Raw genomic sequence first — 25,308 nt, 5'->3', positions numbered from 1 at the left:
AGATGTTGTTTTGTGAGTGTAGTTCTACCTTCTAAGAAAGCAGAGCAGCAGCCATATCCTGACTGGGGTGCTAAAACTATTCGTGCCTGTACAAATAGCCCAATATAAGACTGCTGGGTCTGCTCTCCAGCAGAGTGTTTGTGTTTCAGATCTATGAGGGGAGACACTTGTGACACTTCACTAGCCTGACTCATCTCTGCTTCTTGGCCTCCCTCCTCTCCTGTAGATTCAGATTCTCTGCCAGAGACTTGCCCTGCTCACTAAACCCTGTTACCTCTTCAGCTTCCGACCTCTCCTCTTCCCAGCCTTCTCCCTCCTTGTCATCTCACCACCACTCCTCGGGCTCTAAGCCCTCTTGGGGGTTCCCCAGCTAGTTCCTCCCACCATTCCTCTGCTTCCAACCAGTCTCATGACATCTCCCCAGGCCCTGTTTCCTGGGATGTCCCTATGGAAGGCAATTGGGTCCTGGGGCTGGCAGTGGCGGGTGTGTGTGTGGAGCTATTAGTTTATGTTGGTGCTAGGTAAAAGTAAAGGGACCCGTGACCGTTAGGTCCAGTCGTGGCCGACTCTGGGGTTGCGGCGCTCATCTCGCTTTATTGGCCGAGGGAGCCGGCGTACAGCTTCCGGGTCATGTGGCCAGCATGACTAAGCCGCTTCTGGCGAACCAGAGCAGCGCATGGAAACGCCGTTTACCTTCCTGCTGGAGCGGTACCTATTTATCTACTTGCACTTGATGTGCTTTCAAACTGCTAGGTTGGCAGGAGCAGGGACCGAGCAACGGGAGCTCACCCCGTCGTGGGGATTCGAACCGCCGACCTTCTGATCAGCAAGTCCTAGGCTCTGTGGTTTAACCCACAGCGCCACCCACGTCCCTTACGTTGGGGCTACAGAGCTTTAAATGGTCTCTTTGTTCTAAACACCTTTGTTTCCCTTTCCGTAGGACACGGCAGGGCAGGAGCGATTCCGGACTTTAACTCCTAGCTATTACCGAGGTGCTCAAGGTATAATTTTAGGTACGTGGCAGGCATAGCGGGTTTGTAATTAGCAGAATTCTGAAGTGAAATGCATTAAGACAGAGGTAGGTGGAAGTACACACTTTTCTCTATGGTTCGAGCTGGCACTGGCAGATGTCGAACAGCAATTAATGCTGCCTCGCGTCCATGCCACTAAGCCAAGGGTTGGCAATGGTTGTTCCCTTGGCAGGGAGCCTCTACTTCTTGAAAAATTTTCAGACATAAAGGCTGAAGGCGTTTCAGCTTGGCTTCCGAGACATTTCCATTTGACATTGGTTTTAGGCCATAGAGTAAATAGCCTTTCCGGCCTTTTCCCAAAGAAAACAGAGACCCCTGCACCCAGTTGCATTTTCACCTTGCTGAAATATTCTCACAGGTTCCTTTTAAAGTGTATGTCGGGGGGAGTTTAAAAGTTCCAAAAGCGATTCAGTCATGCAAGGTTAAACTGCAGCAATAGGTGTGCCTGTGACTTTCACAAAACCGCACTCCTTACAGTTTTGTTTATTTAAAGCATTTTTGATCTTCCTTTCAGCCAAAAATACTCCCCAGAGTGGCTTGCAGATCAATAATTTAAAAAAACAACCAAGGCAGTCCATGCCCTCGGGCTTACAATCTAAAGGGCATGGCACAAAAGGAAAAAGGGATGTGGAGGGTGGAAGAGGACCGTAAGCTAACTCAGAGAAGTCAAAGATGTCACAAAGAGGTGAACGGGAACAGGAGAAGCAAAGGTTTTCAAGCGGGCAAAGGTTATTAAGATTGGTGACCCAATACTCAGAAAGCTGTGGGACGTGGGTGGTGCTGTGGGTTAAACCACAGAGCCTAGGACTTGCCGATCAGAAGGTTGGCAGTTCGAATCCCCCCAACGGGGTGAGCGCCCGTTGCTCAGTCCCTGCTCCTGCCCACCTAGCAGTTCGAAAGTACGTCAAAGTGCAAGTAGATAAATAGGTACCGCTCCAGCGGGAAGGTAAACGGCATTTCCGTGCGCTGCTCTGGTTCACCAAAAGTGACTTAGTCATGCTGGCCACATGACCCAGAAGCTGTACGCCGGCTCCCTCGGCCAATAAAACGAGATGAGCACCGCAACCCCAGAGTCGGTCACGACTGGACCTAATGGTCAAGGGTCCCTTTACCTTTACCTACTCAGAAAGCACACATTCACACCATTCACTATAGTACCGCTCTGAACAGTCATGGCTTCCCCCAAAGAATTCTGGGAGCTGTACTTTGGTTAGGAAGGCCCCCTGTTCCCCTCATAGAGCTGTTATCCCTAGAGTGGTTTAACAGCCAATCCCTTTTCACAGGAAACTTTGAGAATTGCAGCTCTGCAGAGCAGAATCCTTCAAGCTGATGTCACCAGCTGTTGGAATGACGTCAGCTGACTGACAGGCGATCGTAATTTGCGGGGTGGACAGCCTCACAGACCCCCCTGACAGGCCAAGACTGGGGGAAACAGCAGCTGCTTCTCCTTCCCGTTTTGCTCTTTTCATGTGAACACAAAATGCATCTGAGTGAGGAAAGACCTGTTTGTTTTTGTCCCTCCTGACCAGTTTATGACGTCACTAAGAGGGAAACTTTTGCGGGACTGGAATGCTGGCTGCAAGAGCTGGATGTTTTCACGAAGAAAAGCGTCGTGAAGATGTTGGTGGGCAACAAAATCGACGAGGTCAGTTGGGAGCTGGGAGCCTGCTCGTTTTATTTATTTGAAAGCATTTATCTTTTTTTTAAAAAAAAAATCCCTAAGCAGTGTACAGCCTGAAAGACAAGCAAGATATCATTAGGACATTAAAACTATCCGCCACAGGGGTAAGTGCAAAGCCATGGGGGATTTGTGTATGGCATTTGTTTCTTAGAATGGTGGTGTTGTTGTTCTGGCCGGCCCCCTGTGATGAGGCATTGCAAAAAATATCACATTCACCTTTATTTATTATTATTCCCACACGGTCTGGCCACAACATCCTAAGCCAGGGATGAGGAACATGTAGCCTTGCAGATGTTGCTGGACTTGATCTTACAGTTCCTGTTTTATTAGTGACATGAATGCTGAAATATACTCAGAGTCGAGAGTGGATTTCATGCTCTTTATTCAGCTCATAGTGGTGAGGAGGAAAATGGAAGTTCCCCCAGAATGTCTGTTTTATATACATTATTTACACAATGGGCCCCACGTGATTGGCTAATTCCGGGGTTCTCCTGTAGGCCAATCAGGTTGCGGATTCACTTCCCCCTGGAGCTGGATTGGGTGGCTCCTGTGGACCAATCAGACTGCTGCATTCTGGGTCCTATTGTTCTAGGACCAATCAGACGGCTGCATTTTGGATCCTATTCAACTCAGTACATAACAAATGCTAAAGAAGATGGTGGGCCTAAAGAGCGAGTGTTGCTTCTCCTGGGGCTCTAGATTACAATTGCCCATCATTGAATCATTGAATTGTTGAGTTGGGTGGGACTCCAAGAGCCATGTAGTCCACCCCCCTGAAATGCAGGAATTCCAACCAGATCATACATGACAGGTGGCCACACAACCTCTGCTTTAAAATCTCCCAAGGAAAGAGAGTCCACCACCTCCCGAGGGAGACCATTCCACTGTCAAACAGCTCTTGCCACCAGAAATTTCTTCCTGATGTTTAGTCACAATCTCCTTTCTTGTAACTTGAAGCCCTTGGTTCGGGTCCTGCTCTCTGGAGCAGGAGAAAACAAGCTTGCTGCATCCTCCATGAAGATGGCTATCATATCTCCTCTCAGTCTCTTCTCCAGGCTAAACATGCCCAGCTCCTTTGACCGTTCCTCATAAGGCTTCGTTTCCAGACCCTTGATCATCTTAGTCACCCTCCTCTCTGCATATCCCAGCGTGTCAATATCCTCCTTAAATTGTGGTGCCCAGAGTGTATGAAAGCAGGGCTCTGTGCGCAGCAGCTAACAAATACTGGAAGAGCTGGAATACAAGAACCTGCTGGGGATGTTTGGCACCCCGCTGCTTCTCGTTTGCTCATCTTGTTGTTGCTGACCAAGAATGCCTGTCTTAGGACTGCAGCCTGATGGGGCTTTTCTGCTTCCGGGTCCACAAGAGGGTCAGGGGAGAAAATACCAAGAGATGCAAATGTTTCATTGGAGAGATGGAGGAGGAGAGCAGGTGCAGAGAGACCTGTGGTGGTGCAAGGAGGAAAAAATATGGGGTTATTTGAGAAATGGGGATGCGGGAAGGAAGAAACCAGAGGAAGTGCCTGAGAGTCAGAGGCGCACAGAGGACTGTGGTTGTGCAGGGAGGATGGTGTCCAGTGGAAAAAAGTGTTACCATAAAGCACCAATGCTGCAGCAAGCAAAGGCTCTAGCAGCTCAGCCAGCTGCTTGTGGCTGGAAAGCCAGACAGGATGTTTGTGACTGTTGCCATGGGAACAAAGGGGCAGTCCATTCTGTACTGAGCACCGGATGTTAGCTCAGTGTGTGAGTGTGTCATATGACCCGTACTGGATGTACTTGGGAGGAGTTTTCTTCTTGCTGTTGTTGAGTGCAGACATGATTCTCTGTACTGATGTAAGAGGCAGAAATAAATGATGTAAATAGTTTTCTGTCTGCTTCTTTCCCCTCCCTGGGGACACCAAAGGGGAGAGAGGAAGAACGGTGTGTTCCTCTCATACATCTGAGAAGAATCGCCGGACCTCGCCTGCTTATCAGCAGAGGTTGGGAGATGCGGGGAGGTCGACAGGAATATCTGCCGGTGCCTACGCTTGTGGCACATTCCTCTGACCCAGGCAGAATTCCAACAGTGGTAGCAGAGGATGGTTGCGATTCATCGGACATCTGCATGAGAGGCTGGTGGATTGTCCTCCTCTGCTCCAAGGAGGAAGGCAAGCGTCTGACAGAAGCCAGAGGCTCCACAGACAGCTGATGGAAAGAAGAGGTGCTTTCCAGAGCAACAAAGTTCAAGGTATGCTGCATTTCGGGCTAAAAGTGTGAACGCAGGAAGATTAATTCCCTGGTTCACGGAGCTGCGTTTCAAAGAAAACAAGAGCTCCGGGAGAAGAGGCCTGCAGCTTGAAGGCTGAAGCCTGCATTCCACAAATTTTTGTGGTAGATAAGATGTCTTATTGAAATGCATTGTTGCTAGGTAACGGTCCTGGAAAGTTACTGGCAAAGGGGCTGGACTCTGAGTGTAAGCCTGGGAAAGCGAAACAAAAACAGAGAATGTTTTGGCTACAAGGTTTACGAGCTCTTTGAAGGGACTTTTCAATAGCAGCCTGAGTTTAGCTGCCAGGTGCAAAAAGCACAAACAACTTGCAGTTTTGCTGCGTGAGAAAGAAAAAAACAGCTGTTGGATTTTGCAGCTTGTTTGGAGGTGAGAGAGGCTTGGCTTCAAGATGGATGCCAAGAAAGGGGGAGGTTTGCCTTGCCCACCTCCCTTATCCAATGACAATTATTCATCTTGGTCTGTAAAGATGAAGGCCCTGCTGCAGAATCAGAGGCTTTTTGATGTAATTGAAAACCCCATCCCTGCAGCACCAACCAGAGGTTGGGAGTCACAGAATGTAAGGGCCAGGACTGCTATAATTCTGTGTGTCTCAGATGATCAGTTGGTGCATGTTCAGCATTTAGAAAATGCGAAAGAGGTATGGGACACGCTGCGTACAACGCATCAGAGAGATGCTGGTTCTTCAGCGTTGCTGTATTTTGAGAAATTGACCAATCTGAGACTTGCGCCTGATGGAGATGTTCAAGTGCACCTGACAGAAATGAAGTTTCTGCGTCAACAGATGGTGGAACGCAATTTCCGTCTTCAGGAGGAAGTGTTTTGCTTCATGATGATAAACAGCCTTAGCCGCACCTACAAGGTTGTTGCCAGTCAGCTTGGTTCCCTACCGGCCGCGCAGCTGACCGCGGAGAGAGTTTGTGCTGTGGTCCTGAATGAACACGACAGACTTGCTGCACTGGAAGAAAAAGACAGGGGGAGGGAAGAACAGAGTTCTAATTCCCCCACTGCTGATGCTACTGGGGAGCATGGTGTAGCATTGAGTGCTGTCCGATGCTACAATTGTGGACAGACTGGGCATCTACAGCGAAACTGTAAGAAGCCGCGCCAGTCAAGAGGAGCAAAGAGCAGCTCTACGAAGCCTGAGGCGTCAGGCAAAAGCCGTACCAAGTGCCAGGTGAAACCTGCAAAGGCTATGATGGCGAAAGGAACCACGCCAGATGTTGGGAACTCGTTAATAATCGACACGGGCACGACCGTCCATATGTGCCCACACAGAGGATTATTTTCGACGTTGAAGAAGCAAAGCTTCGCTGTGAAACAGGCCAATGGTCAAGAGTTGGAAGCGACTGGAATTGGGACTGTGTATCTTGAGAGTCTGAACTTGACTATAAGTAATGTTTACCTGGTTCCAGAACTGAGATTTAATCTGCTGAGCGTGTCGCAGATTGCAAAGAAAGGACTGAAACTGTCCTATGATGCTAAAAGCTGCAAGATCTACAAAGATGGAGAACTGTTTCTTACTGCCAAAGAGAAAGATGGACTGTATTTGTTGACTTTTGATCAAAGTGATTACATGAAATGTAATTCTTCTGTTTCTAACGAAATCTCTCTTGCAGGGGTGACCAAGACCAAGAAGGTCAACAGAGCATTTCAGCGGGTGTATGCTGATGTGATTGGTCCTCTAGAACCATCTAGAGGCGGTGCACGATTTTACCTTGTGTGTGTGGATTGTTTCACAAATTATTCTTGGGTTTATATGATGGAGAAACCGCAAGAAACTTTAGAAAAGTTTCAGGAGTTTTGTGACAAGGTTAAAAGTATGCATGATGCTAACATTGATTGTCTTTTCACAGATGACAAACAAGTTTTTCTGTTACAGAAGTTTCAGAAGTTCCTGGATGGAAAAGGGATAGACCACAAAGTGGCAGTTTCGCAAGAAGCGTGGAACAGGGGGGTCTGTGTAAAAGTGAACAAAGAATTGCAAAAGGGGATGAATGCGCAATTGCTGAGTTCACATTTGCCACATGAATATTGGGCCGAATCGCTAGCGTCCTATCTTCATGTGTGGTTGAGAAAAGTCTCAACAGAGTTGGGATGTTCTCCTTTTGAGAAGCTGTTCAATAGAAAACCTTCTGTTGCCTATTTTAAGGTTTTCGGGTCTCATGTGAGAACAGAAGCTCCAGGTGGAGTAAAGAATGCCAGAGGCATTTTTGTGGGATATGAAAAAGGTCTCTACAGAGTAATTTTGTCTGAATCTGGTAAGGTGATTCTCACAAAGTTCCTAGAGAGTGCTCCAAAGCAAGAGCGGGTAGTACAGACATTTCCCACAGGAAACGATTCAGATGATGATGATGAGTTTGATCTTATTGAGTTCAGTAGTACTGATGATGACAGCGATAGCTCAGACAGCTCAGTTGTCACAGTCATTGAGAGGAAATCTCACATAATGACTAGACCCTCAGAAGAGGAGGATGAACCATTGATTAAGCTTAGTACTGGTTCTCCAGAGAGTTCAGAGGCTGAACCAGAAAGCAGAGAAGAGCAGCAACTTTTACGTAGGTCTGAGAGAGCAACGAAGGGTGTACCACCCAAGAGGTATTCAAAGGAGTTTGCTAACCTTGCATATGTTGCTATTGTAAACGACCAAGGACAGATTGAAGCTGTGTCTGAGTCAGAGACAAAGGCACAACAGAGAGTTGTTAACCGAGGTAATGCGAAGTCACACAACCAGAGAGGTACATTGGTTAAACCAGTGGCGGGTAGTTCCAAGGGTGGAACTGAAACAACAGGGGAATGTTATAAATATAACAACTGTTTGTTTTCTTCTCTGGATGACGCTTTGCTCGCGGCACACATTGATACTTTAGGGGGAGTATGTTACCATAAAGCACCAATGCTGCAGCAAGCAAAGGCTCTAGCAGCTCAGCCAGCTGCTTGTGGCTGGAAAGCCAGACAGGATGTTTGTGACTGTTGCCATGGGAACAAAGGGGCAGTCCATTCTGTACTGAGCACCGGATGTTAGCTCAGTGTGTGAGTGTGTCATATGACCCGTACTGGATGTACTTGGGAGGAGTTTTCTTCTTGCTGTTGTTGAGTGCAGACATGATTCTCTGTACTGATGTAAGAGGCAGAAATAAATGATGTAAATAGTTTTCTGTCTGCTTCTTTCCCCTCCCTGGGGACACCAAAGGGGAGAGAGGAAGAACGGTGTGTTCCTCTCATACATCTGAGAAGAATCGCCGGACCTCGCCTGCTTATCAGCAGAGGTTGGGAGACGCGGGGAGGTCGACAGGAATATCTGCCGGTGCCTACGCTTGTGGCACATTCCTCTGACCCAGGCAGAATTCCAACAAAAAGAGGGATGGTTTTGAGGGGGAGCATTTGCTCTGGGCTGCAGAGGGAACACAAGGAGGCTGTTGGAGAATGGATAGGTTCGAACGGAGAGCCGGCACTGTTGCCAAACGCTTCCCCATGGGAAATAGTTGAATTGTGCACCTCTAATTTAAAAGAAAGGGACGCAGGTGGCACTGTGGGTTAAACCACAGAGCCTAGGACTTGCCGATCAGAAGGTTGGCGGTTCGAATCCCCGCGACGGGGTGAGTTCCCATTGCTCGGTCCCTGCTCCTGCCAACCTAGCAGTTTGAAAGCACGTCTAGTGCTAGTAGATAAATAGGTACCACTCCGGCAGGAAGGTAAACAGCGTTTCTGTGTGCTGCTCTGGTTCGCCAAAAGTGGCTTAGTCATGCTGGCCACAAGACCCGGAAGCTGTACACCAGCTCCCTCGGCCAATAAAGCGAGATGAGCGCCGCAACCCCAGAGTCGGTCACGACTGGACCTAATGGTCAGGGGTCCCTTTACCCTTTACCTAATTTAAAAGAGGCCATGTGCATTTCACGTCTGCTGATGGTTAATGCGGGCTGCCTGCAGGCCCTGGTATAGCTGACGTGCAGGCCCCGTTAATGGCTAGAGCAAAAGGATTCATGAGGCTGACAGCAATGGCTTCCAGCCTCTCTGCATCCTTCCAGAGCCTTGTCCCAGCCTGCAGGAGTCGGTCTCTTTGCTCCTGTTGTTGTTGCCTGCCTGTGCCTCCTACGCTTTGCCAGAGGCAGCAGCTGACTCCATACCTCATCTTCCTGGGAGAGACCTCTCCCTCTTGCTCTGCCTTAATGGGCAATCTGTTTAGTCTTTTGAGAGCCCCTTGTGTTTCGTTGCTGCTTTTCATATGTGTGTGTGTAAATTACTGGATTTTTCTGTGGCTTCGGGACTCCCACCCCCACAACAAGAAAAAACAGCTCACAGAGCAAAGAGACAGCCACGTCACGGCTCTTGCTGATACCGGCTGTCTTTTTCTGGCTTTTTCTTCCCTCTTGCTTCGTTGTGCATCTCTGAAGCGAATTGTTCCGTGAACAAAATATGGGCACTAAAAAACAACAACAACCGTGATTGATTCGTGGTGCGCGGCGCCTCGCCTCTCAAAGTTGTTATAAAGGCAGAGGGAAGCAAACACACAAGCAAAAGCCCCTGGGGTTGTTCGACATCCATCAGATCTTTGCTATAGCTGCGCAGGAGGCATACGTAATTTGCAGCAGGATCAAATTCAAAGGGGAAGCAGCTCTTCTGCTTGGCAGCAGAAGCTGAATTTGCACGGCACTGATTGGCACAAGGACCAGCCAGTCAAGAAGCACTTCTCCTCGTCTGGCAACGCTGATTTGCTGGCCCTCGTGTTAATCACAAAGCCAGCTGGCCATTCCCCAAGCAGTTCCACAAGTGTAAAGGGGGCGGAGAGGGGCCTTTAACAAATTACCCTGCCTAAAATTCCTTCTTGACCCCACACAATGCAGTTGGCTAGACATTCCGTGCAAAACAAATTTCACCCCGAACATTCATTAAACACGTCAATTCCGGAGGTCATCAGTGCAGAAAGCGAGAGATACTTGTGAGGTGTCCAGAATTGGCTTCAGAGGGCAGTAAGCAGGGAAGGGAGTACAAGCTGTCTTCTTTCTCTCTGGATTTGAGTCTTTAATTGATGCAATTAAGACCCAGAGCCATCTCTGGGTCGCTTTGTGCATGCAAAAAAGGGAATCCCAGGCTGGCGTTTGGCTAGGTCGCAGATCGTTGTGTTGTTAAATCGGCATCAGCCTCAGAAATAACAGCCCTGCTATTGTTTTATCCAAGGATGGGGGAAAGGCAATTCGAGAACCCTTGTTCTCTTCTCCCTTTCAATCACTGACAAAACAGAGGCAAAAATGCATTCATGAGCATCAGTTATCCTAATCAAGATAAAGCTTATTAAATGCAAGAGTCATTTGGAGGACTCTTAGGAAAGATGCCTTGGGGTTGGGCAGGGGCCGGGGTGCAACATAATTACTGTTGTCAATTCTGTTGCCCTGTCCCTCTTGTTCCAGCATTTGACAGTTTGGAATTTAGCAGCTAAAACCTTCAAATGCTGTCAAAACTGAGGGACGGCAGCTGAGCTGTTAAGATAATCTAGCTGGACATTTACTGATTCAGTAGGAATGCAATATCCTGATTTGGTGTGTGTGTGTTTGTGTGTTTATACAACCCACCACTTGGGTCCAGTTTCTGATAACATTCTCTCCCTATCTATAGACGGATCGTGAGGTAGACAGAAAGGAAGGCTTGCAATTTGCTCAGAAACACTCCATGCTCTTCATAGGTATGTGAAGAGAACCCACAGAAGGGGCTGGCTGGTATACCAAGGTTGAAACAGGGGAATAATAATAATAATAATAATAATAATAATAATAATAATAATAATAATAGTTTTATTTATACCCCAGCCACTCTGGGCAGCTTCCAGCAAAATATACAAACGTAATAAAATGTCAAGCATAAAAAACCTTCCAATATGGGCTGCCTTCAGAACATATTGGAGCAGTCACCTTTCTGTTGGGCCCATCCATGTGTCTTAAAGAGCAATATTGCATGCAGAAAATGAGCAGGTAAATCCATGTTCCCCTCCAAGCAAGAAAAGGGTTCACCTGCTCTGTGTCTGCTTGCAAGACTGCTGTTCAAGACACAGAGATGGCAGCAGTAAAAGGAAGGAAGATCCCCCAGATGTTGTTGGACTACAACTCCCATCATCCCTGAGCTCTGGCCTTGCTAGCTAGGGGTGATGGGAGTTGTAGTTCAACAACATCTGGGGACCCACAGGTTGAGAAAGGCTGCTAGAGTGAGTCAGACTCATTGCTCCATCTAGCTCAGTATTGTCTACAGTGAGTGGCATTTGCTGTCTGGGGATTCCCAGTTCTTCTTGTAGATGCAGGGTATCCTAGTTGGGAACATCTGGATGCAAAGCAGCTGCACAGCTCTTCTTCTTTGTGTCTGTTTAGGCGATCCTATTGGCTGTGGCAACAGATTTCTCAAAATTAGCAGAACCCACAAACAAGTTTCCATCAGCTCCTCCCATAAACCCCCTTGGTGAACCACACTATGGATACAATTCCCTTTCACAGCATTTCAACTGCGCAGAAATAAACCAAAGCATCGATTTACCTTGTACAAAGAGAGGCCTGCTCTTTCAGGGAGATTTCTCTGCTCTTTAGTACTTAATATTTCTTTGTACAAACGTGGGCACATGCATTTAACAAAGAAGAACCACTACAGATCTTTAAAAAATCCACGCTTGCTCCTTGCTTTTGCCACATGAGGGCATTAGGCATAACTAACTAACTACACAACAGCTACTAATAGAAACCCCTTTAGGGACGTAGTCTAAACCACTGAGTCTCTTGGGCTTGCCGATCAGAAGGTCAGCGATTCAAATCCCCACAACAGGGTGAGTTCCCGTTGCTCTATCCCAGCTCCTGTCAACCTAGCAGTTCAAAAGCACGCCAGTGCAAGTAGATAAATAGGTACCACTGTGGCGGGAAGGTAAACAGCATTTCCGTGCACTCTGGTATCCGTCACAGTGTCCCGTTGCGCCAGAAGCGGTTTAGTCCTGCTGGCCACATGACCTGGAAAGCTGTCTGTGGACAAACGCCGGCTCCCTCGGCCTGAAAGTGAAATGAGCGCCGCAAGCCCATAGTCACCTTTCACTGGACTTAACCATCCAGGAGTCCTTTACCTTTTTACTTTTTTAGAAACCCCTTTAGAAAATGGATGTTAAAAAAGTCTTTACCCCTGCTTCAACTGCCCAGACTTTTCTTCTCTGCTATTTATCTACGCTGTTTCAGAATAAATTCATTTAGAAAAGATCAAATGAATACAAAGCCTGATTTAATTTACAGTAAGGCAATCGATTGGGACGCGGGTGGCACTGTGGGTTAAACCACAGAGCCTAGGGCTTGCTGATCAGAAGGTCGGCGGTTCGAATCCCTGTGACGGGGTGAGCTCCTGTTACTCGATCCCTGCTCCTGCCAACCTAGCAGTTCGAAAGCACGAAGTGCAAGTAGATAAATAGGTACCACTGTGGCGGGAAGGTAAATGGCGTTTCCATGCACTGCTCTGGTTTGCCAGAAGCAGCTTAGTCATGCTGGCCACATGACCCGGAAGCTGTACACCGGCTCCCTCGGCCAATAAAGCGAAATGAGTGCCACAATCCCAGAGTCGGACACGACTGGACCTAATGGTCAGGGGTCCCTTTACCTTTAAGGCAATCGATGGGCCCTGCATTCCTATGGCTCCTGGGAAGCTGTCCCAGGTGGGAGTCATAGGAGCCCCAGATCACTGTTCTTCATAACTTCTGCGCCGATTTGCTGTCTGATTTCTGCCTACTGCATCCATCCCCAGTTAAGTTTAAATACAGAAGTGGAAGCAATGAGTTGAGAGGGGATTTTCCCCTTGCACTGGAGACTTCTGCAGTTTAGCAGCTCGTATTTCGTATTTTTGGTGCCTAGTACTAACACCACTCTGAATGCAAACTGGAACTCTGCAAAGCCTAGGTCCTCACATTTCAAGCAGTGCCTTGCTGTTTGTTTTTGCCTAGAGACCAGTGCTAAAATGAAGGATGGCGTGGAAGCTGCCTTTGAGGAAGTCGTGATAAAGATCCTGCAAACACCAGAACTTTGGAACATCAGAAACGAAGGCGTTGTGCTGGCACCTGAGAGCAGAGCCCCTAATACAGCCGACGCCTGCAGTGGGCATTGTTCTGTTGCTTAAAACCCGCCGCCTTCAAATAAAATAGCTCAGGTCAAACATACTTAAGAAATGGACTCCTACCTGCTATCACCAGAAAATGGGCCATAAGGAGATAATGATATAAGGAGAAATTCTGGGGCCACCACTGCCGGGTTGGGTTTTCTTTTGATGAGAGTGTGTCAGAGGCTTAAGGTGGATATGCAATATCTGGGGATTTTCAAATAATACACATAAAGGATTTGGGGAACAGGTACCTCAAGCAAGCAGCGCAGCAGCTAATGCAAAGGGGACCCCACGTGCAAAGGCACTTTCGCCTGTTTGTGTCTCTCGCAAGCACCGCACGCCTCTGCTGCTGCTTCCTGCCAGCTCTAAAACGGGCTCTGCCTTTTCCCAGCGGTGATGGAAACCTCATTCGAAATGACAGATTCAAAGCTAACAGAGAAACCCCCCACCTGCCCAGTGACCATCTCCTAACCTCATTAGCTCATTATGGTATACCTGAAGGAGCGTCTCCACCCTCATCGTGCAGCCCGGACACTTGAGGTCCAGCTCCAAGGGCCTTCTGGCAGTTCCCTCCCTGCGAGAAGTGAGGTTACAGGGAACCAGGCGGAGGGCTTTCTTGGTGGTGGCACCAGCCCTGTGGAACGCCCTCCCATCAGATGTCAAGGAAATAAACAAGTACCTGACTTTTAGAAGACATCTGAGAGCAGCCCTGTATAGGGAAGTTTTTAATGTTTGATGTTTTATCGTAAAAGTTTTTAATATTCTGTCGGGAGCCGCCCAGAGTAGCTGGAGAAACCCAGCCAGATGGGCGGGGTATAAATAATAAATTGTTGTTGTTGTTAATCAACAGCAATTCTGGGCTTTTAGCAGACAGTCTGGGGACAAAGGGAAATGCCTTATACCATTGCTGGATTTAGGGCAATGCAGGTGGTTCCCCTGCAGAGGGCGCCAAGCTGAGGGGGTGCAGAATAATAATAAATAGGAAAGGAATTGTTGGGGAAATAAGAAATAATGGGGGGAGGGTTAGGGTGCCAAATGTTGTCCTCACTGAAGGTGCCATAATACCAGAGTCTGCCCCTGATTACACGGAATGAGATTCTTGGTCTACCTCATGGGTAGGCAAACTAAGGCCCGGGGGCCAGATCCAGCCCAATCGCCTTCTCAATCCGGTTTCGGGAATCAGCGTGTTTTTACATGAGTAGAATGTGTCCTTTTATTTAAAATGCATCTCTGGGTTATTTGTGGGGCCTGCCTGGTGTTTTTACATGAGTAGAATGTTTCCTTTTATTTAAAATGCATCTCTGGGTTATTTGTGGGGCATAGGAATTCGTCGTCCCCCCCTCAAAATATAGTCTGGCCCCCCACAAGGTCTGAGGGACAGTGGACCGGCCCCCTGCTGAAAAGGTTTGCTGACCCCTGGTCTACCTCGTTCAGTGGTGTCTGCATTGAGAGGCTGTAGACTATCCAGGGTTTCCGATATCAAGGATTGAACCCGGAACATTCTGCGTGCAATGCATGTGCTCCAACGATGACATATGGCCTGCCGAAATCTTGCTAAGAAAAAGAACGCTCACTCGGAAGTAACAATGCCATCATTGTTCCAGGTTTGCAGTATGGATGCATACAGATAGAGAACTCTGGGCTCAAAGCCTGGGATGTTTACCACCCATTCAGGAGCTTCTGTAAAAGCCTTTTTGCCCCAAAGGTTGGTGGGTTAGAGGGCTAGTTGTTCTGTTTATTACTGGGGTTTTCCTGGGTTTTTCCACGATTTTGGGTTGATTTTATTGTATCTGATTGTTTTATGTATCTTTTAATCCCTCTTTCCCTTCCCCCTTCCGTTGTTAGCCCCCTTGGGTGTTCTGTTTTGAACAGGAAATGGGGGTATAAGGTATTAATTAAAAAAAAGCAAACAAAAGTCATTTATTGCTAAGATTCATATGCCACGCTTCAGAGTCAATTGGCATTTCCAGGCTGGCTTGCAAAAGAATGAAACTCAAAGCAGTATCAAACTCCAATCAAGGAGAAGAATAGAATCATAGAATTGTAAGGTTGGAAGGGGTCACGAGAGTCGTCTAAACCAACCGCCTGCAAAGCAAGAACCTTTTTGTCCAACGTGCTATATCCAGTGCTATTTTTCAATAATAATAATAATAAATAAATTTTATTTATACCCTGCCCTTCGCAGCCAAGACCGGGCTCTCAGGGCGGCTAACACCAAATATAAAAACAATTGATTGAAATACGGCTTAAAAAACAAGATTAAAATACAACATTAAAACATTAAAATGCAGCCTCATTTCAGTGGAAACTCAATCAAAAACTTGGGGGGGGGGGTATAAAAACATCAAGTCTTCAACAAGGCTAACTATCCAGACTGGTCCTACATGGGCCAGAGAAAAGACAGGGAAGTCCCCAGATAGGAGTTCCAACACAGAAGGAGAAAGGAAAAAAGAAAGAGGGGGAGGGTATCAAATTGATTCCAAGCCAAAGGCCAGGCGGAACAATTCTGTCTTACAGGCCCTGGGGAAAGAAATCAGATCCTGCAGGGCCCTGGTCTCATGAGACAGAGCTTTCCACCAGGCTGGAGCCAGTGTTGAAAAGGCCCTGGCCCTTGTTGAGGCTAATCTGACTTCCTTAGGGACCTCTAAGGTGTTGTTATTTATGGACCTTAAGGTGCCGGAACTTGCCACGAATGCCTCTCTTGTTCTCATATAATGGAAATGGTACCCACCTGAGAGGTGCTGGAACTGAGTTCTGACGAGATCCGGCTTGTGGGGGGGAGCCCTGATTATAGCTTATGTTGTTGTTGTTGTTTAGTCGTGTCCGACTCTTCGTGACTCCATGGACCAGAGCACTCCAGGCACTCCTGTCTTCCACTGCCTCCCGCAGTTTGGTCAAACTCATGCTGGTAGCTTCGAGAACACTGTCCAACCTTCTCATCCTCTACTTGTGCCCTCCATCTTTCCCAACATCAGGGTCTTTTCCAGGGAGTCTTCTCTTCTTATGAGGTGGCCAAAGTATTGGAGCCTCAGCTTCACGATCTGTCCTTCCAGTGAGCACTCAGGGCTGATTTCCTTAAGAATGGATAGGTTTGATCTTTTTGCAGTCCATGGGACTCTCAAGAGTCTCCTCCAGCACCATAATTCAAAAGCATCAATTCTTTGGCGATCAGCCCTCTTTATGGTCCAGCTCTCACTTCCATACATCACTACTGGGAAAACCGTAGCTTTAACTATACGGACCTTTGTTGGCAATGGGACGCGGATGGCGCTGTGGGTAAAACCTCAGCGCCTAGAACTTGCCGATCGCATGGTCGGCGGTTTGAATCCTCGCGGCGGGGTGTGCTCCCGTCGTTCGGTCCCAGCGCCTGCCAACCTAGCAGTTCGAAAGCACCTCCGGGTGCAAGTAGATAAATAGGGACCGCTTACCAGTGGGAAGGTAAACGGCATTCCGTGTGCTGCGCTGGCTCGCCAGATGCAGCTTGTCACGCTGGCCACGTGACCCGGAAGTGTCTGCGGACAGCGCTGGCTCCCGGCCTATAGAGTGAGATGAGCGCACAACCCTAGAGTCTGGCAAGACTGGCCCGTACGGGCAGGGGTACCTTTACCTTTACCTTACCTTTGTTGGCAAGGCAATGAATAACTCAGAGAAGCTATGAGCTATGCCGTGCAGGGCCACCCAAGATGGACAGGTCATAGTGGAGAGTTTTGACCAAACGTGATCCACCTGGAGCAGGAACCGGCAAGCCACTCCAGTATCCCTGTCAAGAAAATTCCATGGACAAAGACAACAGGCATTATAGCTTATAATATCCTGTTACTGGTTATATCTCAATACTCCTATTCTCCTGTAGGAAAGGCCATATCCTTGGCAGAAGATAACATGGGGGCACGAACCCTTCAACTGCTGGGACTCAGAGCTGGGAGTAGAGGGGAAACAGTCTTTTACATATTTCCTCTGCGGAGTTTGCTCCAGGGCTGTGGAGCCACTGTGCCTCAGATGGTTGAATGGGAACTGAACTCGGATGAAGCATGTCTTTTGTACGCCACTGAACTCCAGGAAGAGGCACGGCAGCTGGTTCTGCTAAAAACACGCACATTCACCTTTTATCTCTGTTAGTTGCTGGTGCAAGAGCTCTGAGTCAGCGCCTCGCCAAGCTTTGCTAAACTAGCTCTGGATTTTGTTGGACAGTTCCTCCTCTGGTCCAGGGCTCCAGGCAAAGATTTCCACCATCGCAGCTCTGTTGGACAGCTCCCAGCTAGGCCTACTCCAGCCACCAGTCCCGAAGCAATGATTCTTCAACATCAACTTCGTTGGACTGGTCGTGTTGTGCAGATGCCTGATTATCGTCTTCCAAAGCAACTACAGTGGTACCTCAGATTACACACGCTTCAGGTTACATACGCTTCAGTTTACAGACTCCGCAAACCCAGAAATAGTGCTTCAGGTTAAGAACTTTGCTTCAGGACGAGAACAGAAATCGTGCTCCAGCGGTGCGGCGGCAGCAGGAGGCCCCATTAGCTAAAGTGGTGCTTCAGGTTAAGAACAGTTTCAGGTTAAGAACGGACCTCTGGAACGAATTAAGTACTTAACCCGAGGTACCACTGTACTCTATTCCAGACTTAAAAATGGAAAGCGTAATGTGGGTCGTCAACAACAGAGGTTTAAAGACAAGGCAAATCTTAAAATATGTAGTATAAACACAACTGGGAAACACTGGCCTGCGAGTGCTCCAATTGGAGAACAGCCTTTACCAAAGGTGTCATGGGCTTTGAAGACACTGAAACTCAGGATGAAAGGGAGAAACATGCTAAGAAGAAGGCTGTGGTCTAAACCACTGAGCCTCTTAGCCTTGCCGATCAGACGATCAGTGGTTCGAATCCCCACGACGGGGTGAGCTCCCATTGCTCTGTCCCAGCTCCTGCCAACCTAGCAGTTCTAAAGCACACCAGTACAAGTAGATAAACAGGTACCACTGCGGCGGGAAGATAAACAGTGTTCCATTGCACCAGAAGTGGTTTAGTCAATGCTGGCCACATGACCCGGAAAACGTTCTGTGGACAAACACCAGTTCCCTCAGCCTGAAAGCGAGATGAGCGCCGCAACCCCATAGTCACCTTTGACTGGACTTAACCGTCTAGGGGTCTTTTACATTTTACCTTTACCTTACATGCAAATATGTGTAACTGAGCCCCAGTGCCATATTTTATATGAAAAGCAGCTACGGAAAATCATGAATAAAATCATGCTTGGAGCAAATAGTTGACTTTCTTTTGTTATTGCTCATTTCAACATGTTTTTAGTGAACACTGCCTGTTGACTGTTCTGACACTTGATTGATTTTTATCTGCTCTTTTTCTCTTGCTGTTATTTATTTATTTCACATTTTTAAAAAAGCGGGGGGTGGGGGGGGGGTTGCACAGTCAAAAGTTCTCTTCCTCCAAAGTTGCTTTCTCCAACTTTGCGACAATGCATCTTCATTATTATTGTTGTTGATCGCTTCAAGTGTTTTATGCAGGAAAATTGGCTATAACTTGAAAAAAATAAAACAAACGAACCAAGTGAGGAGAAAAAAACATAATTCAGTTGTCCCTAAAGCTGTCTGAAGGCAAAATAAATTATTTTCTTTGCACAGAAATTAACGTGGGGAACCCAAGACCGTGCAATACTGTGACAGGCAGTATTATAAACAGCTCCAGAACGTGTTCAGAGATAATTGTATTTCTAATCTAAACACATCCCCCCCACACAGTGTATGTTGATTATTTAGTTTTTCTGCCAAAACAACCCATTTCTAATATATATACATAAAATGTAGGCAGAAGACCTCCAAGTCTATGGTAGTTAGTAAATGCTACTGGATGCTAGCTAGATGCTCTCCAGATAAAACTCGAATCAGCAGGAGGAGTCTGGGTTCAATATTGGTGTTCAGATGTTTCTCCCACAATCTGCTATGATTTATGGAGTCAAAAGCGGCAAATAAATCAGTAAATGCAGCAGAAACAACTTGTTCTTCTTGTTGCCAGTATACTTCTTGCTAATACGATTTGGTCGATAGTGCTGAATCCCTTGTTCTCCACGCAGAAATTTTGTTTGCATGTAGCCAGTCTGTTAGTTTTCCTAATAAATGCTAGGCATATAGCTCCGTTTTGTGTTCTGCTTTTCGATTTGTCACGGCCTTTGGCTAGCACAACAATAAAGCTCTTTATTTGTTACCAAATCTAAAACAACACAAGGGGGCAAACGGATGCTTGGTTTTTATTTATTTATTTTGTAATTTATCCTCTGGTGTTTGGAGCACTGCTTTAAATCCAGGCTATTGTTCTTTTCCAATTCCGTTCATGGCAGACAAGTTATCCCCCTTTGTCTGTTCTCTGTCCTTTAAAGCCTTTTCCTTCCATGGGCAGAATGCTGAGCAAGGTAGACCCATGTCAGGCTTCAGGAAATCAGCTTCCTCCCCCTACCCCACCCCACCATGGCAGTAGATAAGCAGAACAAAGGAAAAGGAGTCTTCTTACCAGTTAGAAACTTTAATAATCACAGCGAGAGAACAAAGAACCCTTCTTCTAGAAATGGCGGTGCTCCCAATTAAGGATTCCACCCTCTTCCATCCCTATTAATCAACATCACTCCTACGTCTTGCAATCTGAGCTTCTACCCTCTGTGCTTCCTGTTCTGCCCCTTTCTGAGCTCTTCTTGACCTTGGGGAGAGCGGAGGAATGCTTTCCAGAGACAGTGAATCTGTTAACCCCATCTCTCTCAGTGTTTCTTCTGCTAGCTGTTCCCCAACCAGTATTTCCCAGCTTCTGCCTTCTGAATTATGCCCCTCTGCAAACCGCTGTTCCAAATCTAGTTTTTCCTCCTGCTCTTGGGAAGATTCAGGATCCGGATCAGGGGGAGGGGGATGCTCCCACCATTCCTCCTCAGTGCAGCCCTCCTCAGCACGGTCCCTGACAACCCATTTATTTGACCCAGCATTGCAATTCTCACGCACCAGCCCTCCCTGGGTATCTCACCTGGGCGGCGCAATCTCACCTGGCAGCATCCAAAGGCTCTTGGGAGTTTGTGTTGCCATCCTTCCCGCTTATGGCATTTCACAGCCGATGATGTCACAGCTGTGGCATCTATGACAACAAGTGGGAGGTGGTCTTCAGAAGCTAAGCCCCCCAGCTTTGCCTTTTTGACTTGGGACCTGGCAGTGGTGGGCTTGTGCCAAGATGAGCAGCTTCGATGTCTTGACATTCCCTGTGGTGGTTGCCAATTCTAGGCAAAGAATCGCCTGTACAAGGAATCAGTCCCGTACTGGTGAATATGTGTTTCGTGGCAAAAAAGAACTGGGTAGGCTTAACTTCTTGCAATCCTAAACCTGCTGAGTACAATAACTTTGCTGGGTGATCCTATGAATGCTTGCTTAGAAGTTGTAAGCCCCATTCTGTTCAGTCGGGGGTTCTCCAGTGTGCATAGGAATGTAGATTTAAAAGTTGGAAGAGATGCAAGATTCAAAAGATCCGCCCACCTGCTGAAAGCCAGAAGCATCAATATAAAGACTTGACAGCTTTGCGGGCACTATCCAGACACCATAGTGTTGCAAGCATGTGCTCTCTCTCTCTATATATATATAATTTTTTAATTTTTTTTTAACATATCATTTTCAACAGTAATCAAACATACTTTTACATCTTATTCACATTTTTGACTTCCATCAATCCTGTCTGAAGTTTTTCCAATCTAATCTCTCAGTATGCATTTCTTATCTTCCCTATTACATTTCAAACTCATAACCAATATCTCTTATCTTTTTCTACTTTGTAACACTTCGTATATTTCTCCTTACAAAACTTCTTGTAGTCCTACTAGCGTAATTCGTTGATTACAGTTGCTCTTCAAATAATTCATATACCTCTTCCAATCTTCTGTAAATCTCTGGTCCCGCAGGTTTCGAATCCTTCATGTCATTTTGTCCAATTTTGCATAGTCCATTAATTTTGTCTGCCATTCTTCTTTCGTTGGAATTTCTTCTTGTTTCCATTTCTGGGCTAACAATACACTTGCTGCAGTTGTTGCATATAAAAACAATTTAACATCTTGCCTATTAATGTCCTGACTTATAATACAGTGGTACCTCGCAAGACGAATGCCTCGCAAGACGAAAAACTCGCAAGACGAAAGAGTTTTTCGTTTTTTGAGTTGCTTTGCAAGACGAATTTCCCTATGGGCTTGCTTCGCAAGACGAAAACGTCTTGCGAGTTTGTTTCCTTTTTCTTAAAGCCGTTAATACCGTTAAAACCGTGCTTCGCAAGACGAAAAAATCGCAAGACGAAAAAACTCGCAGAACGAATTAATTTCGTCTTGCGAGGCACCACTGTACTAAGTAAAAATGCTTCTGGTTTTTTAAAAAATGTATATTTCAACATCTTTTTCATCTCATTATATATCATTTCCCAGAAGTTCTTTACTTTTTTACATTCCCACCACATATGATAAAATGTTCCTTCTTTTTCTTCACATTTCCAACATTTCTTATTTGTCTTATACATTTTAGCTAATTTCACTGGTGTAATATACCATCTATACATCATTTTCATCATATTCTCTTTCAAAGCATTACAGGCTGTAAATTTTATCCTTTCATTCATTCACCTTTCCCATTCATCAAGCTGTATATTATATCCAAAGTCTTTTGCCCAATGTATCATTACCGATTTCACTTAGTGTTGCAAGCATGTGCTTGCCAGAAAAGAGCCTGCTGGCTGGAGCCTGCTGAAGATTTACGTCTCACAGAGCTGTGATAGAAGTTTGATTTATTGTGGTGGTTTGGTTTTCCAGATTGCTTTGTTTCATTCTGTGTTATATGAATTGTAGAGTTGGAAGGGGCCACGAGAGTCATCTAGTCCAACCCCCTGCAAGGCAGGAATTTTTTGCCCAGTGTTGGGCTCGAACCCACCAACCTGAGATTAACGGACTCATGCTATATATAATTTAGAGCATTTGCACCCTGCTCTTCATCCAATTGGAACAAGACAGTCGCTCCCTGCAGGCTTACAATCTAAACAAAGAAAAAGACACACAAGGTAAAAGGGAAAACTAAAAATAAAAAGGCACATCAGTTTTCTGAACATTTGTTCCTATAATGACCAGACGGCACAGTTCAGGGGCAGTAGGTGCTTGATGGAGCCGGGCCTCCAACAAAGCGGATCAAATGAACCCTGCTTCCTATATCTCCAACTGAGGCAGTCTGATTGAATAGCTGCCCCAGAGAGAAAGAGGGAGAGAGTTGTATCTTACACTGCGATTGATAACAAAAGAGCTCCAGATGACTCGAGTAATAATAATAATAATAATAATTTATTATTTGTACACCGCCCAACTGGCTGGGTTTTCCCAGCCACTCTGGGCAGCTTCCAACAAAGATGAAAAATACATTAAAATGTCACACATTAAAAACTTCCCTGAACAGGGCTGTCTTCAGAAGTCTTCTAAATGTTAGGCAGTTGTTTATCTCTTTGACATCTGATGGAAGGGTGTTCCACAGGGTCGGCGCCACTACCGAGAAGGCCCTCTGCCTTGTTCTCTGTAGCTTTGCTTCTCGCAATGAGGGAACCGCCAGAAGGCCCTCGGCATTGGACCTCAGCGTCTGAGCAGAACAATGGGGTTGGAGAGTAAGCGAGCCAGGCCACTTGTAGATGTATTTATTAATTCAAAACCATTTGTATGCTTCCCCTTGCTTTCCTAAAGATTCTGGGGCAGCTCACAGCAAGTGCAAACACCCCGTCAAACACAAACTCAAAAAGCTCAGTCGTAAACACTTAAAGCAGAATAGAGTAATAGAAACAAATGACACCAGTAGGTGACATAGCTAAGCCTGGCAGGACAGCTCCCTCTGTGGTATTAACCCCTTCATGCATTAATTAGAATTAAGCATGTTGGCTTTATGAGGCTGGTTATCCAACAATCTGGGTGTTTAGTTCTCATTTTTGACCTCTCACAAGTTATTGAAATGCAGATCACCCATAATATCCTATTGCCCCTTGCAATATTTTATTCTTTCTGACATGAACTGAATTACTGCAACAGCACCATGTGTTATTTAGAAGGTTGGATCTATTGTTACACACTCCCAAATTCCCCAAGCGATGAGAATGCCCACACGTTTCAGAAGGATATTGTAGAAGTGAAGAATTAGTTAGATTCAAAAGATGCCTTTTACACCTCTAACAGTTATTACTCCTGGGTTGTACCAAAGGATGCGTCCTTAAGAAACACATATACTTAATGACAAATCTGTTGAACAGATTTAAATTGCCAAATACCGGAAACGAAATCCATATTCTTGAGAAATGGTCGCCTAAAGCTTGGCATGCCATGCTTATGAGCAAATTAACAACACATAGGAAGCCTGTGGAAGGAGAACCTCAATGCAGTTTGTCAGCTTCAGAAACAATGTTCAATATTTATTTAGCCCTGGAACAAAAGGAAGCCCAATTAAAATATTGGGGCTGGAGTTTTAGAGCTGGTGTAATTCAATTTTCTGTTCTGTTCTTTACTTTTCATTATACTTACTGATGGCGAATGGGTTGTCATTTTGTCTGCTTTGCCCCATATTTATGGGTTTTTACAGATAAGTTAGTTAGGGTGCCTAGGTTTGCTTCCGTTTGAACAAGAGGTAGACTGGAGGCAAAGGCTGCTGCAGTTCCAAGGAAGGAGAGCAAAATCCAAAGGCTGTTGAACTGCCTTATCAAAAGCTCTATCAGACTCTAACCATCAAGGCAGAAGTGAAGGTTGAGGAGCAACAAGGGTGGTTGCCCAGGAAAGTATAAAGACAAGAAAACGTTTCTTGACGTCCTTTTCTATTTCAATCTTTACAGAGAGAGGCTATAGAACCCAGCCTCTTGGATAATTGCCTCTGGTCTATTTTGGGGGGAATCATGCAACGTGTTTAAGTTTTTTCACTCCGCTAACTATACGTTGGAATAATAAAATGAATAATAAAATTTTATTTATTTCCCGCCCTCCCCAACCAAAGCCGGACTCAGAGCAGCTAACAACAGTAAAATAATACAGCATTCTAAAATCAGTTCATTATAAAATCAGTTCAAATCAAATTAATGGCAACCATTGGGCTAGAGTTCTGTGAGGATTACCAAAGGAGGGGGTCAGGCTGTGTCTTGGCCAAAGGCCTGGTGGAACAGCTCTGTCTTGCAGGCCCTGCGGAAAGATGTCAAGTCCCGCAGGGCCCTAGTCTCTTGTGGCAGAGCGTTCCACCAGATCAGAGCCACAGCCGAAAAAGCCCTGGCTCTGGTTGAGGCCAGCCTAACCTCCCTGTGGCCCGGGACCTCCAAGATGTTTTTGTTTGAAGACCGTAAGCTCCTCTGTGGGACATACCAGGAGAGGCGGAATCCAGAATCTGTTCTGGATCGAGTAGAATTTCAGTGGCAATTACTTCCTGACTCCAAACACAGTGATCGATCAGCTCCTGTACACGTACGAAAGGCTTTCCTGCAACCCCCTCAAAAGACAAACTTACGTGGGGCACCTCAGACAACACCAGTAGTTGTCCTCGATGCTGCAGAAGAGAACAAAACATCCAGGAGGAGTTGCAAGAAGGATGAAATGCTTCATACATTTATATTGAGCTCCATGAGGCTCTTAGCTCCAACAACTGTTCACTATTCAAGATTTACAGCTGTCATTAGCAATATTCTGTTTTCCTACTTGGTTTTGCTAACAGCCAGTGGGCGTTTATGTGCAGGGCGAAAGTCAGCGAGAGAGTGTATAGACTAGAAAAAAGCAGCATAGGCTGGTTTTTTGTTTTGTTTTTTGAAATAATTTTTTATTTGATTTTCAAGATTATAAACTGAATCTCCTGGCTTTCTCCCCCATCCTTTCCATAGGCCCTATTAATCCTATCTTCAACTGCATATCATTACTTCTCCAATTTTTTTGATCTTTCTAAGTTATCCATACATACTGTTACATTACAATGGTATTTAAAATCCTGCCAGTGTTTTAACCTGCTTACAATAATCTCGTACAGTGGTACCTCTGGTTACGTACTTAATACGTTCCGGAGGTCTGTTCTTAACCTGAAACTGTTCTTAACCTGAAGCACTACTTTAGCTAATGGGGCCTCCTGCTGCCGCTGCACTGCCGCCGCGCAATTTCTGCTCTCATCCTGAAGGTACTATTTCTGGGTCTATAACCTGAAGTGTATGTAACCTGAAGCGT

The 25,308-nt window shown here is 46.2% G+C and overlaps 1 protein-coding gene across 3 annotated transcripts in view; it reads left to right on the top strand.

Annotated features, from left to right (window-relative positions):
- Positions 1-25,308, top strand: part of LOC308462093 (ras-related protein Rab-18-B-like) — a 50,431-nt gene that overhangs the window by 5,599 nt on the left and 19,524 nt on the right. For all 3 annotated transcript variants that reach the window (XM_080979489.1, XM_080979487.1, XM_080979488.1), the window contains exons 5-7: positions 941-1,013; positions 2,561-2,676; positions 10,591-10,657. In XM_080979489.1, the coding sequence (XP_080835615.1) occupies positions 941-1,013; positions 2,561-2,676; positions 10,591-10,657 (256 nt within the window). The remainder of the gene's footprint in view (positions 1-940; positions 1,014-2,560; positions 2,677-10,590; positions 10,658-25,308) is intronic.

This window comes from Podarcis pityusensis (genome assembly GCF_964106645.2).
Source record: "Podarcis pityusensis genome assembly, chromosome: 13".
Lineage (NCBI taxonomy): Eukaryota > Metazoa > Chordata > Lepidosauria > Squamata > Lacertidae > Podarcis > Podarcis pityusensis.
The sequence above is the reverse complement of the archived record's forward strand: the minus strand, read 5'-3'. Positions and strand labels throughout refer to the sequence as shown.